At 62.5% G+C, this 26625-nt stretch overlaps 2 protein-coding genes across 13 annotated transcripts in view; both read left to right on the top strand.

Moving 5' to 3' along the window:
• ANK1 (ankyrin 1) overlaps nucleotides 1–22664 on the top strand; it is a 66428-nt gene extending 43764 nt beyond the window's left edge. For 7 of the 12 annotated variants that reach the window (XM_054049680.1, XM_054049685.1, XM_054049688.1 and 4 more), the window contains 36 exons: nucleotides 496–594; nucleotides 1020–1217; nucleotides 1300–1398; nucleotides 2344–2442; nucleotides 2689–2787; nucleotides 3215–3412; nucleotides 3570–3668; nucleotides 3758–3856; nucleotides 5900–6097; nucleotides 6313–6411; nucleotides 6816–6914; nucleotides 7221–7319; nucleotides 7416–7508; nucleotides 7684–7756; nucleotides 8069–8092; nucleotides 8913–9015; nucleotides 9286–9433; nucleotides 9631–9728; nucleotides 9820–10044; nucleotides 10413–10567; nucleotides 10726–10937; nucleotides 11027–11231; nucleotides 11393–11489; nucleotides 11857–12085; nucleotides 12206–12331; nucleotides 12414–12533; nucleotides 12743–12827; nucleotides 13082–13156; nucleotides 13723–13854; nucleotides 14003–14149; nucleotides 15690–16242; nucleotides 16858–17116; nucleotides 18351–18434; nucleotides 18695–18862; nucleotides 19152–19273; nucleotides 20452–22664. In XM_054049680.1, the coding sequence (XP_053905655.1) occupies nucleotides 496–594; nucleotides 1020–1217; nucleotides 1300–1398; nucleotides 2344–2442; nucleotides 2689–2787; nucleotides 3215–3412; nucleotides 3570–3668; nucleotides 3758–3856; nucleotides 5900–6097; nucleotides 6313–6411; nucleotides 6816–6914; nucleotides 7221–7319; nucleotides 7416–7508; nucleotides 7684–7756; nucleotides 8069–8092; nucleotides 8913–9015; nucleotides 9286–9433; nucleotides 9631–9728; nucleotides 9820–10044; nucleotides 10413–10567; nucleotides 10726–10937; nucleotides 11027–11231; nucleotides 11393–11489; nucleotides 11857–12085; nucleotides 12206–12331; nucleotides 12414–12533; nucleotides 12743–12827; nucleotides 13082–13156; nucleotides 13723–13854; nucleotides 14003–14149; nucleotides 15690–16242; nucleotides 16858–17116; nucleotides 18351–18434; nucleotides 18695–18862; nucleotides 19152–19250 (4995 nt within the window). In that variant the 3' untranslated portion in view covers nucleotides 19251–19273; nucleotides 20452–22664. The other 5 variants (XM_054049681.1, XM_054049682.1, XM_054049683.1 and 2 more) reach the window with 5 other exon arrangements.
• A 1675-nt stretch (nucleotides 22665–24339) lies between these two features.
• NKX6-3 (NK6 homeobox 3) lies at nucleotides 24340–26357 on the top strand. The gene is made up of 3 exons (XM_054049700.1): nucleotides 24340–24703; nucleotides 25676–25845; nucleotides 25922–26357. The coding sequence occupies exons 1-3, from the start codon at nucleotides 24340–24342 to the stop codon at nucleotides 26150–26152; spliced, it is 765 nt and encodes a 254-aa protein (XP_053905675.1). The 3' UTR covers nucleotides 26153–26357.
• Nucleotides 26358–26625: the final 268 nt, after the last annotated feature.

Raw genomic sequence — 26625 nt, 5'->3', positions numbered from 1 at the left:
GAGGTTGTGGAGAGGAGGGAGCTGGGCTCTTCTCCCAAGGGACAGAGGACAGGACAAATGGCCTCAAGCTGCACCAGGGGAGGGTCAGGCTGCATATCAGAAAAAAATTCTACATGGAAAGGGTCATGGGGCACTGGAACAGCTGCCCAGGGAGGGGGTTGAGTCGCCTTCCCTGGAGGTGTTTAAGGAATGGATGAAGTGCTGAGGGACATGGTTTAGGGAGTGTTAGGAATGGTTGGACTCGATGATCCAATGGGTCCTTTCCAACCTGGTGATTCTGTGATTCTATACCCTGTGAACGTCTCGCCGGGTGTGTGAGGGAAGGTCCCTGGTGCACTAAGGGGATGGAGCAGGTTGTTTGCTGGTGCGTGGAAGTGAGAGGAGGCTGCGTGGCTGCAGCGGGTCTGCCCTGGGGGCTGAGGACAGGCTCAGTTTTGCTAAAGAAGTCCACACTCTGTTACTCTCCTGAGCCCTTGAACTTCTCTCTTTCCGCAGGACGAGCTGACCCCTCTCCACTGCGCAGCTCGCAATGGACACGTGCGCATTGCAGAAATCCTGCTGGACCACGGGGCTCCTATCCAAGCCAAAACCAAGGTACCCCTGGAACTCTGTGGGGTTGTGCCTGGTGCCAGCTCCCAGGGCAGCACAGCGGCGTAACAAGCTGTGCACAGTCGCATGCTGCCACCCACGGCTGGGCTCAGGCTGAGATTTTGGCCCGCCGAGGGCTAAGGAGCTTTCTCAGCTTCTTGGAGCTCTTTGCTTGAGTGCTCCAAAGGGAGCAGCCCTGAGAAGGGCAGCGTGTCCACCAGCAGCAGCTCTTCAGCCCCTGCCCTCTGCTCAGCGCTGCTCCCCTGTAAGCCTCGGTGAGCGATTTAGGGGCTTCTCCCTGGGGGGAGATCGCCCTGGGGGATGTGCCATCTCTTCTGCCCTAGAGCTGTGGCCAGGGAGCGAGGCAGGGGCTGGTGGGATGCCTGGTTCTCCTCCTGGCCCAGCCCTGAGGCTCTGCTCCGCGGTCGCAGAACGGCTTGTCGCCGATCCACATGGCAGCGCAGGGTGACCACCTGGACTGCGTGCGCCTGCTCCTGCAATACAGCGCCGAGATCGACGACATCACCCTGGACCACCTAACGCCGCTGCACGTGGCTGCACACTGCGGGCATCACCGAGTGGCCAAGCTGCTGGTGGAGAAGGGGGCCAAGCCCAACTCCCGAGCCCTGGTGAGTGAGGAGGGGAGGCAGGACCGTGATGGGGGCGAGGGAGAGCGTTCTCACAAACGATTGTCCATCTGTCTGCCCGCAGAATGGCTTCACACCCCTCCATATCGCCTGCAAGAAGAACCACATCCGAGTGATGGAGCTGCTGCTGAAGACGGGTGCCTCCATCGATGCCGTCACGGAGGTAGGTGGCTGCAGCCCAGCCCCGGCTCTCCTGCCGCCTGCGCAGCGTGGGCAGAGCTGCAGAGGATGGTGGCCCTGTTGCCTCTGCTGCTCCTCAGGCGCTTGCTTTATTGTGGCTTAGAGCTCGTTGCGATTCAGAAGCCGTTGAGCCTCCCAGCATCTCCCCACACGGCAGAGGGGCTGCGGGGAGGCAGCAGCTCCCTGTGTGCCCCCCAGCTCATCTGCTGGAGCTCCCAGAGCTCCCCCTGTGCTGAAGCGTGATCCAGGGAATGGAAGAAGGGGGCAGGAAGAGATGTTGGCAAGGCCAGCAGCTTCCGTCTTGGCTCTTGGGCCCTTTCAAGTTGACCCTGAGCTCCATGTCCTTGTGGCCAAGAAGGTCAAGGGTATCCTGGGGTGCACGGATTGTGGCCGGCAGAGCGAAGGAGGCTCTCCTCCCCATCTGCTCTGCCCTAGGGAGGCTCCATCTGGAGTCCTGTGTCCAATTCTGGGCTCCCCAGCTCTGGAAAGATAAGGAAGCACTGGAAGGAGTCCAGCAGAGGGCACAGAGATGATAAGGGGACTGGAGCATCTCTCTTAGGAGGAGAGGTTCAGAGACTTGGGTCTGTTCAGCTTGGAGAAGAGCAGACGGAGAGGGGATGGCATCAATGCTGACCAATATCTGATGGGCAGGGGACAGGAGGAGGGGGCTGGACTGTTTCGTGGTGCCCGGTGGCAGTACAAGGAAGCACAGAAAGTTCCACCTGAACATTGGGAAAATCTCCTTTCCTGCGAGAGTGGCAGAGCACCGGACAGGCTGCCCAGGGAGGCTGTGGAGTCTGTTTTTTTTGGAGAGTTCCAAACCCACCTGGATGCATTCCTGTGCAACCTGCTGGAGATGACCCTGCTTTGACTGGGTGAGCTCCAGAGAGCACCTCCAACCCCAACCGCCCTGTGATTCTCTCCACAGTCTGGCCTGACCCCTCTCCACGTGGCTGCCTTCATGGGGCACCTGCCCATTGTCAAGACCTTGCTTCAGCGTGGAGCCTCTCCTAACGTGTCCAACGTGGTGAGTTCCAACCTGACAGGGGCTGTGGGAGCTCAGCACAGTGGGGTCCAACAGGAGACGGGAACTGCCCCAGACCTGCTCTCCTGAGCAATTCCTGGAGCTCCCTTGCTTCGTGCTGGCAGGAGGAACCGGTAGTGGCCAGAAAAGGTCGTGGGCACTGCTGTCCTGTGCTCAGACCAGAGGAATGACTACGGGAAGGCGTATTTCTTCCTATGGCCTCAGCGCCTTATCCTGTTTTTGGTGCAGAAGGTGGAGACGCCCCTACACATGGCAGCCAGAGCTGGGCACGTCGATGTGGCGAAGTACCTGCTGCAGAACAAAGCCAAAGCCAACGCCAAGGCCAAGGTAGGTACTGACAACCTGTGTGATGGTCCAGCTCTGGAAACAGTCACAGAATCACAGAATCACCAGGTGGGAAAGGACCCATTGGGTCATAGAGTCCAACCATTCCTAACACTCCCTAAACCATGTCCCTCAGCACTTCATCCACCCGTTCCTTAAACACCTCCAGGGAAGGTGACTCCACCGCCTCCCTGGGCAGCTGTTCCAGTGCCCAATGACCCTTTCTGTGAAGAATTTTTTTCTGATATCCAACCTGAACCTCCCCTGGTGGAGCTTCAGGCCATTCCCTCTTGTGCTGGTTTCTTCATCCTTGCCTGCCCAGAACCCACCCCACCAGGGGCTCTGCAACAGCAGGATCAAGACCAGGTCCCCTTCACTATGGCACACAAGGTCCAGGTCTCCCAAAACCCCTTTTCTGCCTCCTTCCCAGGACGACCAGACTCCTCTGCACTGTGCTGCACGCATCGGCCACAACGGCATGGTCAGGCTCCTGCTGGAGAACGACGCCAACCCCAATCTGGCTACGACAGCGGGGCACACGCCCCTGCACATCACCGCCAGAGAGGGGCACGTGGACACGGCGCTGACGCTGCTGGAGAAGGGCGCCTCGCAGACCTGCATGACCAAGGTGGGGGGCTGCGGCCGCTGGAGGCAACGCGGCTGGGCAGGCTGCTGGCACCGCGTCCCTCTGATGGGAGAAGCAGCCTCCTCCCGCGCCACAGAACCCACCAGTGCTCTCCTCCTCATCCCTGTTACACCCTGTGATGGGCTGCCTTTCTCCTCAGAAAGGATTTACCCCTCTCCACGTTGCAGCCAAGTACGGGAAGGTAGACGTGGCAGAGCTGCTGCTGGCGCGTGACGCTCACCCCAACGCGGCAGGGAAGGTGAGTGCTGCTCCTGTGGCAGCGGGAGGGGTGATGTGGTACAGAGAGAGGCTTTGTTTCACCTGCCTGTGCCTTCTCCCCATCCCCAGAACGGCCTGACCCCGCTGCACGTGGCCGTGCACCACAACAACCTGGAGATCGTCAAACTGCTGCTTCCCAACGGGAGCTCACCCCACAGCTCAGCCTGGGTAAGGGTGGGCTCCGTGTCCGGGGGATGTGGGGATGCTGTGTGTCCAATGGGGATGTGGTGATACTGTGTGTCCAATGGGGATGTGGGGATGCTGTGTGTCCAATCCGTGCCAGCCGGGAGCCGGCGTTGCCCCCCAACCCTGGCATTCAGGGAGCGTACAAGGGGCCAATAACCACCACAGAATCATAGAATCCCCAGGTTGGAAAGGACCCATTGGATCATCGAGTCCAACCATTCCCAACACTCCCTAAACCATGTCCCTCAGCACTTCATCCACCCGTTCCTTAAACACCTCCAGGGAAGGCGACTCGACCCCCTCCCTGGGCAGCTGTTCCAGTGCCCGATGATGCTTTCCGTGTAGAATTTTTTTCTGATATCCAACCTGAACCTCCCCTGGCGGAGCTTCAGGCCATTCCCTCTTGTCCTGTCCCCTGTCCCTTGGGAGAAGAGCCCAGCTCCCTCCTCTCCACAACCTCCTTTCAGGCAGTTGTAGAGAGCAATAAGGTCTCCCCTCAGCCTCCTCTTCTCCAGGCTGAACAACCCCAGCTCTCTCAGCCGCTCCTCGTCAGACGTTCTCCAGCCCCTCACCAGCTTCGTTGCTCTCCTCTGGACACGCTCCAGAGCCTCAACATCCTTCTTGTGGTGAGGGGTCCAGAACTGAACACAGTATTCGAGGTGCGGCCTCACCAGTGCCGAGTACAGAGGGATAATAACCCCCAGCTGCTCTCCTGCCCGTCTGTCTCTCGCACAGCACGTGGGGCAGGTGGGGTGCCGGGTGGTGGTCCTCTCCCAGCAGACGGGCTGTGTCGGGGATGGTCCCTGCTGGTGGCTGCGGCGGTTGTCTGGGGACACGTTTCCATGGCAAGCCTTGTGGAGCAGCGCTGCTGTCTGGCAGCTTGGGAAACCACACAGGAATGTTTGCATGCAGCTATGAAGCAGTGAGTCAGAAAACCCACGAGCTCGTGAGAGTTGCCTCAGAATCACAGAATCACCAGGGTGGAAAGGACCCATTGGATCATCGAGTCCAACCATTCCTAACACTCCCTAAACCATGTCCCTCAGCACTTCATCCACCCGTTCCTTAAACACCTCCAGGGAAGGGGACTCCACCCCCTCCCTGCGCAGCTGTTCCAGTGCCGATGATGCTCTCCGTGTAGAATTTTTTTCTGATGTCCAGCCTGACCCTCCCCTGGCGCAGCTTGAGGTCATTCCCCCTTGTCCTGTCCTCTGTCCCTTGGGAGAAGAGCCCAGCTCCCTCCTCTCCACAACCTCCTTTCAGGCAGTTATAGAGAGCAATAAGGTCTCCCCTCAGCCTCCTCTTCTCCAGGCTAAACAACCCCAGCTCTCTCAGCCGCTCCTCGTCAGACGTTCTCCAGCCCCTCACCAGCTTCGTTGCTCAAACGTTGCCTCGCTTTGCCTGAGCATCTCCCCAAAGAGCAGAACTGCATCCTCCTTTTCCACACCGTTTGCAGACGCTGCGTCCTCAGAACAGCCAAGCGGCTGCTGGTTCCAGCCCTCCCCATCTGGCGCTCGCCTCCCCGTGCCGGCTGGCGTGCTGGGCAGGCATCGGCAGCAGCAGCGGTCCCCCTCTGGGCTGCGTCACTCCCAGCCCGTGCGTCACCCAGGCGGAGGGTGGCTGCCAGCTGCTCGGCTCCCGCGGCACACAGGCACAGGGCTCTACCTGAATACTAATCTTGCATATTGGAGTTTTGCTCTACGCCTCAGCCAGACGCCTTCTAGGAGGTCTGTCTGCCCCAGTTTGAGGTGGCAGGAGATGCTGTAAAAATTCATGTGTGGAAAACCCCGGGGTACCAACCCAACCTGCAGCAGGTGGTCTCCGAGACCCCTGTGCTGACTTGGCTGCCAGAGTCGGGGTTTTGCCTCAACGTCAGGGAGATGGGTGGGGTGTGAGCCTGCGATCCTGAACCATTCAGGTGACTCGGAAGGGCATGCCTGGCCTGGAGAGGCAAAGCAGCACCTTCTGTCCTCGCGGGTCTGCTCAGCAGGGGCCAAACAAGGCGATGATCCTCTCTCCCTGCAGAATGGGTACACCCCCCTGCACATCGCAGCCAAGCAGAACCAGATGGAGGTGGCCAGCAGCTTGCTGCAGTACGGGGCTTCGGCCAACGCCGAGTCTGTGCAGGGCGTCACCCCGCTACACCTGGCTTCCCAGGAGGGCCACGCAGATATGGTGGCACTGCTTTTCTCCAAACAAGCCAACGGTGACCTGGGCAACAAGGTAAGTCATCCGGATCCATCCCTCCAGCCTGGAGGTGAACACCCAGCGGGGCAGCAGGCAGGGTGGTGGTGCAGACCCCAGTGCCTCCCTGTGTTCGGGCAGCGGTGCAGTGGCCAACTGGTCCCTTTGCCAGGTTGGAGACCCGACTTGGAGTCTCTGTTGGTAGAGCTGCAGTGGTGGCGTTGCCACTGTGCTGAGAGCTCCTCTGTTTGCAGAGTGGCCTGACTCCTCTCCATCTCGTGGCTCAAGAGGGGCATGTGCAGGTTGCTGATGTTCTGGTGAAACACGGAGTCACAGTGGATGCAACGACCCGGGTAAAGTAGCGCATCGACCATGGCTGTGGTGAAAAGCTTGTTGGGGAACTGCTTTCTAGGTCCGCTACAGGGGAAGCATGGCCTTTCTTTTGCTTTGTGCAAGAGTCTCCCCTCTCGCAGGCATTCTTACCACCTTGTCCGTCTCTTGGGGACTGTTTCTCCTCTTCCCTCCACCTCCCTGGAGGGATGATCCTTGCCTGCTCCCACAGCTCACCCCTGTACCGTCAGACACAATGCGGTGTGGTCTGCACTGCTCTGCTGCTGCTATCCGGGGCTCTCAGGCAGCACCCACACCCGTGTCCCATCCTTTATCCATGGGGGGTTGCCCATGGGATGAACACACACAAGCCGGAAGGTCAGGAAGCACCACTGAGGGCAAGCTGAGAGCTGATCTCATCTTTCAGATGGGCTACACCCCGCTGCATGTGGCCAGCCACTACGGGAACAGCAAGCTGGTGAAGTTTTTGCTGCAGCACCAGGCTGATGTCAATGCCAAGACTAAGGTACGGAGGTGTCCTACCTTCCGAAGATCCTTCTCCACTGCGCAACAGCGTGCAGGTTGATGGTGAAGGCTAAGCCTCCCTCTCTGCTTCCACTTCTGCCCCCAACCATTGCTCCAAGCCCTTCTGTTTCCATCACTGGAAGCTGTTGTAGTCTAAGCTACAGCTCTGGGCAAGCACCGGGTTCTGCAGAGCCCTTTGCTTCCCTGGAAAAGAGAGAGCCATCCTTGTGCTCCAGCACTCTATGGGGTGTGGAGGCACTTCTGGGGCAGCAGAACTGATGGCAGCACCCTCTGTCCCCTCCTGCAGCTGGGCTACACCCCTCTGCACCAAGCAGCACAGCAGGGCCACACGGACGTCGTGACGCTGCTGCTGAAGCACGGTGCCTCTCCCAACGAGATCAGCACGGTGAGTATGGTGTTTGCCCACACCTCCTGGCAACCTTGGGTGCCTACCCGGGTTTCTTCGTGGCTGCTGCTGACCCGCTCCTTCCTCCTCGCACAGAATGGCACCACTCCTCTGGCCATCGCGAAGCGGCTCGGCTACATTTCTGTCACAGACGTGCTCAAGATCGTCACAGAGGAAACGGACATCCCGGTGAGCCCCTGGGGGAGTGCGACCAGAGCCTGTGGAGGAGGGTTGGGAGCAGAAAGGCAAAGGTCTGCTGAGCACAGTGGGGCAGGACCAGTGCTGGGGGCTGAGTGAGGAGGGGGCTGCAGGTGGCTGCACCACAAAAGGCTTCCTTCCTCTGACTGCAACTCTGCTCCCGCAGTCAGTTGGTGACAAGCACCGTATGAGCTTCCCGGAGACTGTAGACGAGATTCTGGACGTGTCAGAGGATGAAGGTGAGGGAGCTGGGGGGCCCCATCCCAGGGGTGTGCTGGCAGGGATGGGTGGGGGAGCTCTGTGGCCCCACAGCGCTGATGTGGAGAGGATGAGGGACTCCTGGGGTGGCACCTCCCGTCTTGGGTGCTTCCCTGCGCTATGCAGAAGGATGTGCCCGGACCTCTCCAGGGTCTCATGCCCCAGCAACACTGGGCACAGAGCCCCCCTCCACGCCCTGCTCTGTGGGGAGGTACTGGCTTCCAGCCCGGCTGCAGCTGGTCTGCTCCTGCTCCCTCCCAAAGACCTCACCTCTGCCTCTTCTTACTTTGCAGGCACTGCTCATGTCACAGTAATGGGTATGAAATGTGTCGCCCTGCCCCAGCTCAATGACCCATTTCACCCCATGGCCACTAACCATCCGCACGCCACATCCATCCGCTGAGCCTCGCTGCTGGGCTGGCGCTGTCGGCGCAGGTCCCGCCATCCCGCCCTGCCCATCCGTGTCCGTGCTGCTTGCTGTGGTGTGACTGCATGAACGGGGCCGGGAGCCCTGGCTCCCTCTTGGCCCCGAGAGCCCGGCAGCTGGGGGAGCTCTGTGCCAAACAGAGCGCTCAAGGGTCTCCCTGCTGCTACAGTCCCCTCCCCATCAGTGGGGCTCCCTCCCTGCTCTGGAAGGTGCGGAGCTCCCTCCCATAGGGCGCTGGTGAGCGCCGAACCCTGGTGAACATTTTAGTGGGCATTAATGTGGCCGGCAGGCAGCCCTGGCCGAGCTCCTGCCTCCAAGGGCGGTGCGTGGATGCACTCAGCAGTGTTTGGACATCCTTCCCCCTCCCTGCCTACACCCCTGTCCCCAGCGACCAACAGCAGGGTGTCCGCAGAGGGCTGTGCTCGGTGCTGTGGGGAAGGGCTCAGCGACCAGCTGAGGCTCCCGACGGCTACAGCAGCTCCTGTCCCTCTGATGCACAGCGTGGGACTTATCCCTGCCGACAGACCCCATGTGGCACAAGGCAAAGCCATCCCATGGCTGGCAGAGACCCAGGGGCCGAATGCGTGTGGGCAGCATTGGGACCAGGGATGGGCTGTGGCTCCAGCCCTGAGGAGGGATGGGGGCGAGTGTTGGATGTCTGTGCTCCCTTGTCCGGCCTTTCTGCATGCTGAGCCGGCTCTTGCTTTCAGAGGAGGAGCTGATCACACCAAAGCCCAGGACACTCGATCCCAGGGACCAGGAGGGCAAGAAGGAGATACTGGACTTCATGACCATGACGACACTGGAGCACACGTAAGAGGCGTGGGATGGTGGGATGGAGCGAGCACAGGGCACGGGGCCATCCTGGCGCTGGGCTGGGGCATCTCTGGGCGAGGGTTGGATCACTGAGCCCCTCCTGCCTAGCATGACAGGCGAAGCTAGTGGGTGGTGTTCCTGCACCAGGACATGGGTCTGCTGCTGAGTTTGCCTTCATTCAGTGGCGCCAGGACTCCCTGGGGATGGCCGTGGGCTGAGAGGTGCCCGTTTGCTGCTTCAGTGGCTGTCACTGCTCTCTCCTGCCAGGATGGAGTCTCCAGCTGTCCTACCGGTCCCTTGCATCCCACCGGAGACTGTGGTGACCAGAGCAGAAGAGACTGAGCAGGTAGGACCTGTGGAGACAGAAGCTGAGCAAGTCAGTCTGCTGCATGCACCCTCGGTGTCCCCCCAGGAGGTGAGCATGAGACACAGCCTGCCGCACCCCTCCCCAGGCACTCCCTGCTCGGAGGACCCCCTCCATCACCACAGAGCAGAAACGGGGGGTGGGTGATAGGGTGAACCTCCTGCCCGGGGAGGGTTTTGAGGATTGCACAGGCTCAGCACCCCAAACAGGACACTGTGCCCATGATGGCTTTTCCCTGCCTTACACAGCCCTCCAAGGAGTTCGATGAGGACTCTCTGATCCCCAGCAGCCCCGCCACCGAGACCTCGGATAACATCAGCCCGGTGGCCAGCCCCGTGCACACAGGGTGAGTGCCCAACCCGTGCAGCGCACGCACGCTTTGTGCGTGAGCCGGCTTGCAAGGTGCCCACCCGCCCATGCGCCTCCGTCTGCTCCAGGTTCCTGGTGAGCTTCATGGTGGATGCCCGCGGCGGCTCCATGCGTGGCAGCAGGCACCACGGACTGCGTGTGGTCATCCCGCCCCGCGCCTGCGCCGCACCAACCCGCATCACCTGCCGCCTGGTGAAGCCCCAAAAGTTGCCTTCACCCCCGACGCTGGCAGAGGAGGAGGGTCTGACCAGCCGGATCATCGCCCTGGGGCCTGCCGGCGCCCAGTTCCTCAGGTGAGCACAGCTGAGCAGATGGAGTTGCCCGTGCCGTGGCCATCCCTTAGGATTGAGGACGTATGGAGCTTCTCTGGAATCTCTGCCAGTTGGGGCAAGACCTCTGCCCATCTCTGCTTCTGCAGTCTGGCACTGGAGACTTCCTATCTCTGGTGAGGTACAACATCATCCTGGGATGGGTCATTCCAGCATAACAGAGCAGTGGTGGTGCTGTGGTAGAAAAAGTCCCAAACAGCACAATCCTGCTGGGTGCAGAGCCCTGTTTCCCAGAGAGAGGGGTGGCAGCAGCCCTGCCTTCCTCCCCAGGCAGCTGTACAGCGTAGGGTCACCTCGGGTGGGTGCAAATGCCCTCTTTCTGCTGCCCACAGCCCCGTCATTGTGGAGATCCCACACTTTGCCTCGTATGGGCGCGGAGACCGCGAGCTGGTGGTGCTGCGCAGCGAGAATGGCTCTGTCTGGAAGGAGCACCGCAACCGCTATGAGGAGAGCTACATCGACCAGCTGCTCAACGGCATGGATGAGGGTCAGTGTGCCTGGCAGGCTCGGCATCGGCACGGGCGGCTCCCCGTGGGCGGTGGGATGGGACGGAGCGCGGCGCGGTCGGTGCGGCTCAGGGCGGGCGGGAGGTGACAGCCATGGGCTTGGCATGTGAGACCACTGATGGCCACGCTGCCCTTGCAGAGCTGGAGAGCCAGGAGGAGCTGGAGAAGAAGAGGGTCTGCCGCATCATCACCACCGACTTCCCTCTCTACTTCGTGGTCATGTCGCGGATTTGCCAGGATTGTGATATGATCGGCCCCGAGGGAGGATGTTTGAAAAACACGCTGGTGCCCATGGTACAGGCGACCTTCCCAGAGACCGCCGTCACCAAGAGAGTGAGGCTGGCCCTGCAGGTGAGCCCCGGGGAGGATGGCTCCAGCCTCTGCCACAACGCGGGGTGGCGGATATCTGGCCCTGATGCCCATCCTTGCCCTGCCCGCAGGCGCAGCCCGTGCCTGACGAACTGGTGACCAAGCTGCTGGGGAACCAGGCGACCTTCAGCCCCATCGTCACGGTGGAACCACGCCGGAGGAAGTTCCACCGCCCCATCGGCCTCCGCATCCCACTGCCACCATCCTGGAAGGACAATCCCCGAGACAGCGGCGAGGGTGACACTACCAGCCTGCGCCTGCTATGCAGTGTGATCGGTGAGGCTGCCAACGCCTGCTCTCTGGGAGGGACAGGCTATGTGGGGCGCAGCTCCTGGAGGATGAGGATGGGTCATAGTGGCGGAGGGAGCAAATGCCTGAGGAGTGCGGAAGCCCGGCTTATGGAAAGGCAGCGCGCTTACCCTTGCTTTCTGCTGCAGGAGGGACAGCCCAAGCCCAGTGGGAAGACATAACGGGCACCACGAAGCTGGTCTATGAAAATGAGTGCGCTAACTTTACCACCAATGTCTCTGCCAGGTGAGTCCTGGGTGAGGATGTGCTCATTTGGAGACATCGGCTGCTCCTCAGGCCTTCTTGGGGTGCAGCCTGTGCCAGGAGCACCCCCTGCCCCTGTGCTGCCCTGTTCCCATGGGCAGAGCAGATGCCTCCAGCCATGAGACCCTCCACTTTGCCTTGGCATGTGTCGGGAAATGCTCACGCCAACTGGGTGCGCAGAGGGAAAGGGTCATTCTTGGTGCTTGGTTGGGTCCCTGACGTGCGTAGGGCTGTACCCAGCGCTCTCGGGGCCCCCTCTGCGGTGCCGTTTGCTGTGGGAAGGGTGGGCAGCCCTCCTGGTGCTGTCAGGGAGCCTCTCCGGCACTGCTTTGACCCAACCCTCCTGCAGGTTCTGGCTGGCCGACTGCCCGCGCACAGCCGAGGCCGTGCACTTCGCCACGATGTTGTACAAAGAGCTGACGGCCATCCCTTACATGGCCAAATTCGTGGTGTTTGCCAAGATGAATGATGCACGGGAAGGCCGGCTGCGCTGCTACTGCATGACTGATGACAAGGTCGACAAGACTTTAGAGCAACACGAGAACTTCACTGAGGTGGCCCGTAGCAGGGACATCGAGGTTTGTCCCCAGCAGCACACATTGGCCCTCGCCCGGGGAGGAAAGCTGAGGTTACCTGCCCTTGTCCAGGGGCAGAAGCAGCTCTGCACAGGGTCTGAGCCTGTTCTCTGCACTCTGCAGGTGGTGGAGGGGATGCCTCTGCATGTCGAGCTCTCAGGGAACCTGGTCCCTGTCAAGAAGGCTACTCAGCCCCGCACCTTCCTGTTCCAGTCCTTCCGGGAGAACCGTCTCGCCATCCCCATCAAGGTAATGGCAGGGTGCGGTGCTGGGCTGCAGCTGAGCCCCCTGTGCCCGCCCTGTGCCACCTAACCGCGCTCTCGGTGATTAGGTTCGGGACAGCAGCCGGGAAGCCAGTGGCTCCCTGTCTTTCTTGCGCAAGGCCATGAAGTACGAGGACCTCCAGCATGTGCTCTGCCACCTGAACATCACCATACCACCCTGCACCAAGGTCAGTGCTGGAGCTCTGGCACCGCTGGGAGGTGGTCCATCCCTCTCCCCGGTGCAGGAGGCAGCTCTCACTGCCACCTTTTCTTCCTCAGCTGCTCTGCGTGGCCATGCTGTGCCGCTCTGAGGCTGCGGGAGAAGCAGTGGTGCCAGGGCAGAGCTGCTGCCCTCTTTTCAAGCTGGTGACCCCTTGGTTTGTCCCCACTGTCACAGGGAAGCGGCACTGAGGAGCGGAGGAGGACCCTGACGCCGTTGTCTCTACGGGAGCGATATAGCATCCTCAGCGAGACCAGTTTCGGTATGCAACCTGCTGGGACAGTCCAAGGCCTCCCCACAACCCGCACTCGGGGTGCCAAGCCTGGGGAAAGGCTGGGCTGACCCTGTTGTACTCACGCTTGCGACAGCTTCCCTTTCCCGGAGAGTTTCCTCGGTCTTCCTTGCAGGGCAGCGCCTACGTGGCTGCAAGACCCCCAGAGCCAGCAGTGCCTTCCCGTCCCTGCCCTGGTGCGGGGCCCGGCACAGCTGAAGCTGGGACTCCCTCTTCTCCTCCAGGCTCTCTGAGCAGCACAGACAAGGCAGAGCAGAAGATGGTTGACATAGCAGAACAGTTGGGCCTCAGCTGGGCTGGTGAGTGCACACCTCATGGCTCTGAGGATGCACAACGCTCCTGGGAAAGCTGACACTCGCTGCAGGGTGGAGTGGATGTGCTTTTACCCCTGTCCGGAAAGCTGATGCAGTTGATCTGCATGCAACCTGCACCAGCTCCTCTGGCTTCGCCTCCTGACCGTGAGCGCACTGCGGAGCTGAAATGAGCCCACTCACGACTGTGCACGCGTTCCTGTGCATGCGTTCCTGTGCACGCGTTCCCGTGCATGCGTTCCCGTGCACGCGCGTAGGCACCAGCCTGGGGTTATGTTTTGAGTCGAGCGTATCACTGCCGTTGTGCAGCCACACATCCAACAGCAGTACCCACTCTTCTCCGGGCATGAGACACCGCTGCGGTGGTCACAGCCAGGCTGGGCAGAGGGGCTTCAGTCCTTGCCCCATCCCGGCTGCTGCATGTTCTGCCGTGTTCAAGTGCACGCGATGTGGGGGGGTCTGGTGGAGCCCTTTACATTCCTTGCCTTTCCGGCTCGGGAGCTGGCAGTGGGTGCCGGAGGATGTGATGCTGACATGTAGCTTCTTCCCCCTAGAGCTGGCACGTGAGCTGCAGTTTGGGGTGGACGACATCAACAGGATACGTGTGGAGAATCCCAACTCCCTGCTGGAGCAGAGCATGGCTTTACTCAACCTCTGGCTCAGCCGCGAGGGGAAGGATGTCAAGAGTGAGTATCTGCGGTGGCTGTTACAGGCACGGAGGCGGCAGGGCTGGCTGCACCCCCAGCATGTGTGTGCCTGGGGGGTCCCGCGGGCTCTACACCACTGGTTGGGGCACGGCTGTGCTTCCCTGGTGACACCGACTCCCCCCTGCAGTCGAGAATCTGTACACGGCCCTGAGGAACATCGACCGTGGTGAGATCATCAACACGCTGGAGGGCTCCAGCCGGCAGAGCCGCAGCCTGAAGGGCAGCTGGCGCTACACGGAGAGAGACTACTCCCTCTCGCCATCCCAGATGAATGGTGAGTCCCGGCTTCTGGCAGGCACTGCAGGAGGGTCCTGGGAGCAGAGTCCATGGCTGATGTCTTGTCTGACCAGGGTGCACCGGGGGCCTGCTGGCAGCTCAGTGGGCACAATGTGTTGCCAACAGACACTGTCTTTTCACTGGGGCTTCTGCTGCAGGAAGCTTGACCCTGAGACAATGCCTTCTGAGAAGTTCTCCAGATGGGGTGGACATACATTCCTTATCCCCGTGTGCCAGGAAGAGGTGCCTCTGGCTGTGCAAGCTGAGATGCAGCCAAGGAGCTTGCAGAGCCCTGGTTGTCCGGCTGTGCCGATGCACTGGAGCTGGGTCCCAGGCGGAGAGTGCCGGGGTGCAGGGACACAGCCAGGGTCAGCTGCAGCGTGTGCTCTCGGGGAGCCAGGATGGGTGCCGCTGCAGCCCTGCGCTGTGGCACTGCCCGCACAGCTCTGGCTCATCGCTCTCTCCCTCTTTGTCTCTCCCCTTGTTCTGCTCTCTCAAACGTGCCACCTGGTGCCATCAGGTGCGCACACTCCTGTGGGTCACTCGTCACCGCTTCTCTGAGCTCATTCTGGCCTCTCCTACTCTCACCTTCCTCCACTGCCTGTCTCCACTGTCTCCACCTCAGCTGAGCCCTCCAGGAGCTGTGTCCTGCTTCGGCGACTGCATGTCACCAGGGGCTGCTCCTCTCATGCTTGCAAGAGGCCACCCCAGGCTTTCTCCTCCTGCAGTGCCCTGTGCTCCTTCCCTCGCTGGCCGTGCACCGCCAGCGGAGAGGTGTCCTTTCTGTCCCCACTGTCCCCCATGCCTTGGCTGTGGCTGGCAATCCTGCCTGGGGAGCGGAATAGGTTCTTGGCTCATCTCCCGGAGCGGGAGAGGGTCTCGGAGCTGAAAAGGCTGAGCGAAGCTGCCTGCATGGATGGGAGCTCTTGGCTTGGCCGTAGTCCATATCGGTGTGCCTGAAGAGTGCACGTGGCCCCGGGTGATGAGGGTCATGACCACCGCTCGCAGCCTCGGAGATGACAGTGTTGTAGGGCCCTGGCTGCATCCCGCACGCCTCAGGATTGCATGACACGTAGCAGGGCCATCCTTCCCTGCTTGTGGCACAACTTCCAGCCTGCTCCTCCGTGCTCCGGAGACTGAGAATCTGTGCCTGTCAGACTTACCTACCCAAGCTCCAGGCTGACCGTCAGCCGGCTGATGCCGCGGGAGGGCTGTGGGCGGACGCGGAGGCTGATGGAGCAGGTGGCAAAGAGGACGCGCTGCGTCCTGCGGTGTGGATGGGGCATCCTATGGACCCGAGGGGAACAGACAGCCGCAGGGCCTGCCCAAAGCAGCCCCGGCGCTCGAAGGGAGGCACGACAGCACGTGCAGGGACCGTGCCGAGGCGGTATCTCTGTGAGCACAGCCCAGCCACGGGGGGTCTGTGGCGTGACCGCTGCTGTCCTTGGGGCAGGCGCCCTCCTGGAGGCTGGTTCCCCGCTGCGCTTGTGCGTGCGTGAGACAGCTGCGAGAGATGTTGCCTCTGTCTGCCCATATAGGTTACGCTTCGCTGCAGGACGAGCTGCTGTCCCCCGCCTCCCTGCATTACGCGCTGCCATCCCCACTGCGTGCCGACCAGTACTGGAATGAGGTGGCCATCATGGATGCTATCCCCATGGCTGCCACCGAGCAGGACGCCCTTATGGAGATGTCTGACATACAGGTGTGGTCCTCTGGGCTCACCCCCTCGCTGGTGACTGCTGAGGACTCCTCTCTGGAGTGCAGCAAGGCCGAGGACTCGGATGCCACAAGCGAAGGCCGGTTCCCCGGGCAGCTTCTAGCAGACGCGCATGGCCCAGACCACATGGGCTCTATGGACCTGGTTGAGGATGACACAGTGGACTCAGATGCCATGAATGGCCTGATTGACCTTCTAGAGCAGGAGGAGGGGCAGAGGCCAGAGGGGAAGATGCCAACCAGTGATCGCCAGCCAGGGACTGGGGAGCACGACCCGGAGAGTGAAGTCTCTTTTGTTTCAGCTCAGCAGAAGGTTCAAGCCAGGATCACAGCATCACCCACCGTTAGCCACGTCGTGGAGAAGAGCACAGACAGGTAGTGCAGCCTGAGGCGCTGGAGTGGCGGTGGGAGGGGAGCAGAACCGCTTTGCCAGCTATTGCCCAGCAGCAACCATCTCCCAGCTTTGCTTGCCTCTCTGCTGGTCCCAAGCATCCCCAGCAGACGGAGCAGTGGCTTGGGCTGAGAGCTGTGCATCCCTCCGGAGATGCTCAGGGGGCTCCTCGCAGAGCCCCTGGGGGGAACCCAGGCAGCCAGCCAGGCTCTGCATGTCAGCTGTGCTTCCCAGAGCCCACCCTCAGCCTGGGCTGCATCCTCCCGCGTTCCCAGTGGCATCAGCCCCGGGCGGTCCCTGGCAGAGCCCAGTGATGCTCCATAGGGCTGTGCCGGACCCTTTGGCAGCGAGGCAGTGGGGTGGGCAGGGAGCGTGGGAGGGTGGTACCCTGTGTCCTTGGTGCATCTGCATTTTGTGCTGCTTGTGCCGCGCGCCGGCAGTGCCGTGAGCCGGGCAGCCCGGCGCCTGGCAGGGTGCAGGCTGTGCCGGTGAGCCTGCCGGAGAGCGGCTGGTGCTCAGGGTGAGCCCTCCACGGCAACGCTGACTGCCTCTCTCTCTCTGTCTCTCTCTCTCTGTCCCTGTCCCTCTCCGGTGCCCAGGCTGAGGGACTGGAATGCAGAAGGCTCCTTTATCTCCTGCCTACAGGACCTGACAGCGGGCTCCTGGCAGGAGGGGGTCACCCGAAGGCTGTTCCCGACGCACACCGCGGCCTCTGGGGCACAGGGCCAGGAGCAAGAGCAGGTCCTGGTGCAGGCTGTAGAGCTGATGCGGGTCAGCTCTGCCGAGGACAGCGACTGGCAGCCCCAGCGCCCCGCGGGTGGCTGGCAGGAGGAGGCAGACAGCCGCTTCTTTGGCCAGGTGAGGGTAAAAGCAGGGGCACCCTGTCCCGCAGAAGGTGGAGAGCCTACAAGACAGCCCTGTCCTGAGCCCGCTGTGCAGACTGGGAGCTAGCGGAGGCACAAATCTCCTGGCATGCTTCCCGCTCCCTGCCCCCGGGCGTGCCTCTCCGCTCAGAATAGCCTTCTGTGCTTGATACCTGAGCTCTCGCCCTCCGTTTATAGCCCATCCAGTCTCCCTGCCTGCTTCCTTATTGAGTATCTGCCCTGGCCACCAGCCCAACAACCTGCCGGAGCCAGAAATAGAGCTGGTCTAGGGGCCAGGCTGGATTGTGGGCATCCTTACACGGCCACACAAAGCCGGCAGGTAGAAGGTGAGGGCAAGAGCCTTTCCCCAGCGAAGGGCATCCACGCCACGCTTTGGAGCGGGTTGCTCAGCTCTGCGATGTGTCCCCGGAGTCGTGTGCCATTCCAGTGACACCCCAAGCCCTCGGCTCCTGCCTGGGGCTTCATTTGCCCTGTGACAAAGGACTGCGCGCTGCCCTCCCAGCGCAGTCAGGCAGGCAGGTTGTTGGCGAGCTGATGGAGGAGCGGCCGGGGCTGTCGCGCTCACGGCCGCGCTGGGGACGGGCGGTGCTGTCACAGCCCTGGCCCCATGACTTTGACGAAGCTGTGAGAAGGAAGGACGCCCCACCTGCCCACTGCCTTCTCACCGCCCCCAGCGAGCTGAGCTGCGGCAGCTAAGGTTACAGCAGCGCTCCCGCAGAGCCGGGGCACCGCAGGGCTGCTCCTGCCTCGGGGTTCTGCCGGACACCATGGTTGGACACTGAGCCCCGGAGCCCAAGCGTGGCTGCGTGTGCTGAAGCGGGATGTGGGCTTTCCTGGCGCAGCTGCTGATCGCCCTGGTGCTGTTGGCCTTCTTCTTGGTCAGCTGCCAGAACGTCATGCACATTGTCAGGGGCTCTGTTCGCTTCCTGCTCAAACACGCCCACCGCGAGCTGGACAAGGAGCTCGGGGAGAGCCAGGGGCTGGTGGACGATGAGGAGACTCTCTCCACCAGGGTCGTCCGCCGACGCGTCCTTGTGAAGGTAACGAGCAGGGAGCAGAGAGACCAGAGCCGGGGCAGACGCAGAGGAGAGCAGTAAAGGGACGGCGCGGGGCGGCAGACGGAGGCTGTGGGGTGCGTGTCAGGTTTACTGTTCCACCTGCTCCCTTCACCCCTCTGAAATGCCCTATTCTCCCTCTTCTTGCTGCAGGGCAACGAGGTCCTTCATCTCCCTGGAGAGCAAGTGACCGAGGAGCAGTTCACAGACGATCAAGGCAATATCGTCACCAAGAAGGTGAGTGATCAAGGGCATGGTGGGGACGAGGGCACGGCGCAGCCTTCTCTCTCTCCTGCCTGGCTGCCGTGCTCCTCCCTGCAGCGCAGGGGCCATGCAGGGCACACGCGTCTTCGGTTACGGTCACGGCACTTCTCCGGCCAGACCTCGCGAGCGGGACAAGGGCTGCACAGCACGAGCAGTTCAGGGCCTGACAGTGAGGAGGGAATTGTGGTTCTTGGGGTGCTCAATGTGACACTCGGCTGTGCCGGTCTCCACAGGTCATCCGGAAGGTGGTGCGTCACCTGGGCCCTGGTGACACAGGTGACAGGCATGAGCAGGAGGAGCTGATTCTGGAGAGCTCCCTGCAGGAGCCCCGAGACCTGGAGGTTGAGGATGATCACTTCATGAAATACTCCATCCTGCACCGGGACGGGCTGGGGCCCAAGGTACGCTGTGGTTTATAGCCTTGCCTTGCAGGCTCCCTGCCTGGAGCCAACGCCGCCTCTGCAGGACTCGCAGCCTCTGGAGCTCTGCCACCCTCTATCCCTTTTTCTGCCCTGCTCTCCTTTTCTGTTTCTCCTCTAAGGCTTCCAAGGGCAGCTCTTGCCACGGCACCAGTCTTCTCGCTCGGTGTTTTCTGCAAACTGACTCTGCTTTTCCCTCTCCTGTCCTTTTCTGTGTGTCTGTCTGTTCACCTGGGTGCTGTCCCGCTTCCTGCTCCTGTGGCTTCCTCAGGAGGAGGTGCGAGTGCGTGTCCCGAAACCAGAGGTCTCCGGGGGCAGGATGGGGGCTCAGATAGTGAAACGAGCCAGCCTGAAAAGGGGGAAGCAGTGACCCCTCAAATGGCCTCTTTTGAGGTAACTCCATCTTTGCTTTTCCTTCTGTCCCAGCTCCCTCTGCTGCTGCCTGCACTGAGCTGCCGGTCGCACACGTCCTGCCAGCTCTCGCCCTGCAGAGAGGCGTTGCTGTGCTACAGTGAAATGCTGAGGGTGGGCGGTGGCGCGCCCCTGCTGCTGGCTCGCTCCCTCGCCCTGGGTCTGGATGCAATGAGCATGAGGTCCCCCACTCTGCAGCGATGCTCGGAGCCAGTACTCGTAGGGGTTGAGGGCAGGGAGCCTGCCTTCAGCCCAGGGTATTCCTTCCACGGATCCCAGTGTGAGCACTGGATCACCCCTTGAGTCCTGTGCACGCTCTGCTGCCCTCGCCTTCCCTGTCGGGTGGGATCAGGCTCAAGGCGCGGTGCTCGGCACAGCACACTTGGACCCGGCTGCGCTGTAGTTCTCTGCGTGCTCACTGCTGGGCTTTGGGGGCAGCGCTTGGGGGAAGGCGCCGTACGCATGCTCCCCAGCTGCCAGGTCTGTCCTGAGCCAGGGAAGAGGCTGCCAGGCAGGGACGGGCTGTCCTCTATCCTCTGCTGTGCATGCGTGGCTGTGTCTGTCTGTTCTCCCTCCTTTCTCCCCTGTGACTCTCTGTGGGTGCGTGACAGCCTTGTGCTTGTGGCCACATGTTTGTGCAGACCGTGTCCGCACACCTGCCTGCCACCCTGCCAGCCCCTGGCTCCTCGGGGCACTGCTCCTCCTGCTTTTCTCCTGCTGTCTCCTGTAGTCTGCGTGAGCGGCACAAGATGTGCATTAGGAGCGGATGGGGTCTGAGTGGAAAGAGTGAGGGGCAATGGATCCCCCAGGTTGCAGCGGGGGGCTCAGGGATGCCTTCCCCTACCCCAGAGCCCGGGCAGCCCCCCCAGCTCCTTTCCCAGCGCCTCGTGTCCTTTGGCGCAGCTCAGCTTCCACCTGATGCTGCTCTCAGTACCATCTATGCCATCGGGGCTGGTTCCAGACAGGGCACTTACTGCTGCTCTGCCGCTGCCTCACTGATGTCCCCCAAAATGTGTCTTGTGGTAGCTGGGCAGGATGGGGGTGTGTGGGATGAGCACGGGGTGCAGAAGGATCCGGGACTGCTGTGTTCCTGGCTCCCCCTACCCTTTCTCCTGGCTCAAACTCCTGGTAACCCCATCTGTGTCTCTGTGTCCCTCCAGGATCTCACCTCAACACCAAACCACTGAACTCCACACACGTTCTGACACAAACCTGTGAAGAGAGGAGAGGAGAGCAGAGAGTGGAGGGGAGCAGGGCTGGCTGTACATGTTTCTATAGGCTAATGGCATGATTTCTGTATGAGACCTACTTACCGTCCTATCCGCATGACTGACTGACTGCAAGACGCATGAGCTACAGTACTTAAAACCAATGGAGGGGCCTCCGCCTCTGCCCGGCTGCTGCCAGGAGCCCGGAGGCAGCAGCACGCACCGGGGGCATCCTCCCAGCTCTTCTGGGAGGCAAGAGCTGGACTGGCCGAAAACCAGAGGGAAGGAGATTCCACCCTCGCGCGTTAGCGTGTGTAAATGCATCCCCGCACCCGTGCACCGACTGCAAGAGGGAAGCTGGGGCAGCACGGCGCTGCTCGCCATGGAAGGAGAGGGGCTCAGCCCCCATCGCCGGTGCTGCCTCTGCCGGACTCGCCGCTCAGTGAGTGTTGGGCTACGGGCTGGGCAGCAGTTGCCAGGGAGAGATGAGGGCTGTAGGGAGCACGACTGCCTCGGGCAGAGGGGTTGGTGCAGGGCTGCCCTTCCTCTCCCCAGCGTGGGCAACGCCTCCTGCCAGGGCAGAGCTCTGGGCTGAGCACCGAGCTCGTTGCTTGTGTTGAAAGTGTAAACTGTACAGCAATCAGCCTTGTGTATATGAACCAATAAATACTATGCAAACCCCTAGGGACACTCTAGCAGTATGTACAAAGCACTAACAGCTCTGCTCCCAAATACCTCTTCAGGCTGCAGGACGGGCAAAACCTTTGGAGCACGTGCGCAGCTGTGGTGAACAGAGCTGGGAGGCTGTAGGAGGAAAAGGGCAGAGGTGGTCGCTGCCCTGCGCCCCTCTGGCTGAGCCTGGTCTCTCCTGGCCTGGAGAGGGGTCCCCAGACGCAGTCCACGGGTCTGGCCATGGCGTGAGCCCCAAGTGTGTTGGCTGCAGCTGGGGTGAAGCTGTATGGCTCGTGCTGAGGTGCTTGGGGCCCAGGGAGGATGGGTAGCGAGACAGAGCAGGGGAAGCTTGTGCCACACATGGGGTTGTGCCTAGCTCTACTCAGCACAATATCTGCTCAGGAGATGAGCCAGGAGCTGGCAGGAGCCAGCAGCCCTGCACTACGCACCCCACGCAAGGGCTCTGCAGGGTCCCCTGGCCTCCCGACGAGGGCACAAAGGAGCGCAGCCCGCTGACCCCGTGGATGCTGACCCTTCCAACCCCAAAGGACCAACGCCAGAGACCGGGAGGCTGCTCGCCCAGGAGCTGCGCTTTGGCAGCAGCAGCCTGGAGCAAGCAGCCCCTCGGGAAGCTCGGCAGCCCCCGGGGTCGGCTGCTCTCGCAGGAGAGTGGCGATGGGCAGAGCTGCCTGCGCAACTCTGAGTGTGCAGTAGGTTGAATTCGCTACCAGGCGTGACCCCAGGAGGGTCAGACGCAGGTAGCAGCAGTAGGTCCCTCTGTCCTTTGCTTAAGGTGGGGGCTTGGCCTTTGTAGTGCGGAAGCGTGGGGACCTCCTGCTCGTTCTCCTGGAGGTGGTCTGTTTGGAGGGCAGAAGGACGCAGAAGGAGCCCACCTCCAGCTCCAGGCTGGTGGCCCTGGCAGGGCAGCCCTGCCTTGTTGGTGGGACTGTGCCTGCTGGGAATGCCCCCCGCTCCCTTGCGGTTGGGAAGAAGCCTAGCTGCAGCGAAGCAAATGACCCAGCTTAGCCTTGGAGAGCAAAGCAACCCCTTCCCCACCCCGAAGTTGAGCCATAGAGGCACAGACTCTCCACCCATCACCCTAGCTGTGTACAATAACCTCCCCAGACCCACTGTAACAGCTGACTCCGTAGCATCACCGTAGAGTTGTGTGTGGGTCCCCTGCTTTGGCCTTGTATACGCCTTAGGGAATGTGCTGTGCTGCAACCGTGCCAGGCACCTGCGGTGACATCGCTTTGCGCTCAGATTGCTCGTAGGGCTGGTAGGGGGAGGCTGCACCCGGCATCGAGCCTAGAGAATGCTGCAGTCTGCATACTAGAAGCTTTTTAGAAGTTTTAAAGATTACTTTTATTTCCTTTTTTTAATTGTTATGGAAAGAAGCCTTTTGGATCCCCCCTGTCTTAGCCCCTGATGTATAGATCATTTCCCTGTACACCAGCTATCAGACTATGAATTAATAAAGAAACCAACACAGACCGTGTCTCACCTCTGCTTTTCCGAGGGTGCGGGCAGGCGGGGGCTGCGGGTGCGTGGCCAGGTGGGGTTCCCCATCCTGCACCCCACTGCCAGGGGGACAGGGGCAGCCGCAGGGCCAGCGGCTCTTTGTGCTCTGCCCTGGGGGAGGCAAAGGCTGTGGAACCCCACGGACCTCCAGCCGATCTTGGGCTGAACAGGCAGCGGCTTCTCTCCAGGAGGGAGGATGGGGATGCTGCGAGGGGACCCGGTGGGTGTCCTGGGGGCCATCCCAACCCATCCCATCCCGGCCCCGGTGCCCCGCATCCTGTTCCGTTCCTTCCCTTTCCATCCCATCGCGCCCGACAAAGCCCCCATCCCTCCAGATCCCAGCGCATCCCGCCTGGTCCCTCCCGATCCCACTGCATCCCAGACCCGGTCCCGGCCGATCTCTCTCGGTCTCCTCGCGTCCCGCGCCATCCCACTTCATTTGCATCCCAGCCCCGCATCCCGGCCGATCCCTGCCGATCCCACTGCATCCCAGCCCCGCATCCCGCCCGATCTCCCGGTCCCACCGCACCGCGTTCCATCCCGTCCCGTTCCAGCCCAGTACAGCCCCGCATCCCGCCCAGTCCCTCCCAATCCCGCAGCATCCCAGCTCTGTGTCCCGTCTCGCCCCATCCCATCCTATTCCAGCCCAGCCCCGCATCCCGCCCTAATTCCCGGTCTCTCCGCTTCCCGTGCTATCCCATTCCATTGCATCCCAGCCCGTCATCCCGCCCGATCTCTCCTGGTCCCACAGCATCTCAGCTTTGCGTCCCATCCCATCCCGGCCTCGCATCCTTCCTGATCTCCCGGTCCCACCGCACCGCGTCCCGTCCCATCCTATCCCATCCCATCCCATCCCATCCCATCCCATCCCATCCCATCCCATCCCATCCCATCCCATTCTAGCCCTGCATCCCTCCCGATCCCGCCGCATCCCGCCCTAACTCCCGGTCCCACCGGGTCACCCGCATCCCTCCCGTTCCCCCCGTTCCCCTTCGTTGCCCCCGGTCCCCCCCGTTCCCCCTCTGTTCCCCCCGGTCCTCCCCGTTCCCCCCCGTTCCCCCCGTCCTTCCCGTTCCCCCCCGGTCCCCCCGGTCCCTCCCGTTCCCCCGTTCCCCCTCTGTCCCCCCAGTTCCCCCCCGGTCCCTCCCGGTTCCCCTCGGTCCCCCGGTCCCCCCCGTCCTCCCCGTTCTCCCCGGTCCCTCCCGGTACCCCGGTCCCCCTCGTTCCCCCTCGGTCCCCCCCGTTACCCCTCCCCCGTTCCTCCCCGGTCCCCCCCCCCAGTCCCTCCCGGTCCCCCCCGGTCCCCGCCGGTCCCTCCCGTTCCCCCGGTCCCCCTCGTTCCCCCCCGTTCCCCCTCGGTCCCTCCCGTTACCCCCCCGCGGTCCCCCCCGGTCCCCGCCGGTCCCTCCTCTCCCCGCGCGGTCCAATCGCGGCGCTCCCGCTGCGCAGCCAATGGGATCGCGGTGCGCTCCTTCCCGGCCAATGGCCGCGCGTTATTCTAATGCCCTTCGCTTTATCAGCACATGTTGGAGCGGCGAAGCCGCAGCGAGCGGGGCCGCCCGGAGCCCCTCGGAGCCCTTCCCCGGTCCCGGCTCCCCGGGGATGGCCCGAGCACGCGGGCGCTGAACGCGCCTCGACGCCGCGGGGATGGACGCGAACCTGCCCAGCCCGTTCCTGCTCAACGGCTCCTTCCCCGAGGCCAAGGCGCCCGTTTGCCAGTACTCGGTGCAGAGCTCCTTCTACAAGCTGAGCACCCCAGGGATGGGCGCCCCGCTGCCCGCCGGCACCCCGCACGGCATCTCCGACATCCTCGGCCGCCCCGCGCCGGGCAGCGCCCTGCTCCCCGCCTACCCGCACGCCGCGGGCTTCGATGCCCTGGGCTCCGCGGGCGTCTATTACGGGCCGCAGGCGGGCACGCTGCCCAAGGCCGGTGGCGAGTACCTGCCCCGGGGCCGGAGCTGCTGGGCAGAGGCAGCCGCGGAGTGGCGGGGCGGCCGGCAGTGCGGCGCGCGTAAGTACAGCGGGGACGGGCGTGGGGTGGGCACGCGTGGGCACCCCATCCATCGGCAGGGGCGCGGGGCGCTGCCCAGGTGAAGGTTGTCCATCGCAGGGCGTGAGGCACGGCCGCTTGGGCTGCCCCGTCGCAGGGGAATGGTCCTGGTGACAGAGCTGCGGCCGCTTGACCCACGGCTGAGGGGACAGACTCAGTGCCGGAGCGCTGGTCGGGTGCCCCACGCGATGCCCCATGGCAAAGGGAACAGGCTGAGGGGCAGAGCTGCCCGACTTCAACCGGCCATGGAGGTTTTGCCTCAAGAGCAAGCTCCAGTGGCGGAGATGAACTCTTTGCCTGCTCCCTTCCACTGTCCCGGAGACCTCTGTCCCTCCGGCAGCCTCGCAGGGTCAGTGCCCGTCCCAGAGGAGACAGGCAGGACAGCTGGCCCTGGGCTGGCAGCGCTGGGGAGGTCGCAGGGGCATCCCAGGGTGTGCGCTGGGCTGGAGGGAGGTTGGGATGGGTGCACTGACTGCCCCTGGTGAGCCCCGGCAGGCGCTGGGCTGAGCGCTGGGTGCAGCAGCTCCGCGTCTGCAGCCGCCGTCCCCTTCTCCCCTCTCCATTTGGAGCAGACAGCTCAGCACTGGTATGAGCTGATGAGCTCTTCCTGCTTTCCCCAACGTGTATCCTGCAAAGTATGGGGCAGGGGGATACGGTGTTCCCAGTGCACAGCTGCAAAGGACCCTTTCCCTCGCCGCGCAACGAGGCAGCGCTGTCCCCAAGCAGGAGGTGCACAGCCCGTTTCTGGCTCCGTGGGGCCCACACGGAGCAGCTCAGCTCCATTCCGGGATGGGATGAAGCCTTGAAACCAGAACACGATTTTAATTTGGAGGGGCTCTGTGGGCGCTGAGGGCTCGTGCTGGCACCGTGCTCAGGAGGGGGAATGCTGCTGGGAGCCATGCGCTCACCCATCTCCCTCCCTCCCTCTCGCAGCCCCTGCTCACCTGGCTGACAGCATCCACAAGAAGAAGCACACGCGCCCAACCTTCACGGGACACCAGATCTTCGCTCTGGAGAAGACGTTTGAGCAGACCAAGTACCTGGCGGGTCCGGAGAGAGCGCGGCTGGCTTATTCCCTCGGCATGACCGAGTCGCAGGTGAAGGTGAGTGCGGGTCCCTACGTGACACGGGACGCGGAGCGCGGTGGCTGCTAATCAAGCCAATCCCGTGGGGTGGCAGGTCTGGTTCCAGAACCGACGGACCAAATGGAGGAAGAAGAGCGCCCTGGAGCCTTCCTCATCCTCCCAGCGGGCAGGGGGCTCCGGAGGAGAGCGTGCAGCCTCTGAGACTGAGGACGACGAGTACAACAAGCCTCTGGATCCCGACTCCGATGACGAGAAGATCCGGCTGCTGCTGAGGAAGCACCGCGCAGCCTTCTCGGTGCTGGGCTTGGGCACGCACAGCGGCTGAGCGCCCGCTCCTCTGGGCCGTGGGGTGCCCGGCTGCGGGCGAGGACCCCTGCGCGGGTGCCCGGCTGTGGCGATGGGGCAGCTGCCATCCCTTTCCCGGTGGTTCCAGCCCAAGGATCGTGGCTTGAAGGGCTGGGAGCAGCACACGTGGGCAGCGTCAGGTGCGGCCGTGCTGTCGGCATTGATGAAATAAAGGTCCCAGCCCCAGCCAAGTCCCAGCGCTTGTTTCGTGGGCGCATGGTCCTGGGTGAGGCTGGGCCGGAGAGGGGCTGGGGAGGCTGGAGGGGGCAGGATCTGCGCACCCGGCAGGGGAAGGGGCTGCGGTGCCGTGCGTGGGGCAGGGGGAGCCCGCAGGAGCCGGGCAGCCCTGGGGATGCTTCTCAGGGTTCTCCCCGGTTTGGGTGTGCTCCGGCAGCGAGAGGTGCTGGTTCAAAAGTCACTTGTTGGGGCCTCTTGTTGGAACCTATTAGCAGC

This window comes from Cuculus canorus, chromosome 26 (assembly GCF_017976375.1).
Source record: "Cuculus canorus isolate bCucCan1 chromosome 26, bCucCan1.pri, whole genome shotgun sequence".
Taxonomy (NCBI): domain Eukaryota; kingdom Metazoa; phylum Chordata; class Aves; order Cuculiformes; family Cuculidae; genus Cuculus; species Cuculus canorus.
The sequence above is the reverse complement of the archived record's forward strand: the minus strand, read 5'-3'. Positions and strand labels throughout refer to the sequence as shown.

Coding starts and splice junctions, on each gene's coding strand:
- NKX6-3 (XM_054049700.1), top strand. CDS start 24,340: ATGGACGCGAACCTGCCCAGCCCGTTCCTGCTCAACGGCTCCTTCCCC. Junction 24,704..25,675: donor CGGCCGGCAGTGCGGCGCGC/GTAAGTACAGCG, acceptor TCCCTCTCGCAG/CCCCTGCTCACCTGGCTGAC. Junction 25,846..25,921: donor TGACCGAGTCGCAGGTGAAG/GTGAGTGCGGGT, acceptor GTGGGGTGGCAG/GTCTGGTTCCAGAACCGACG.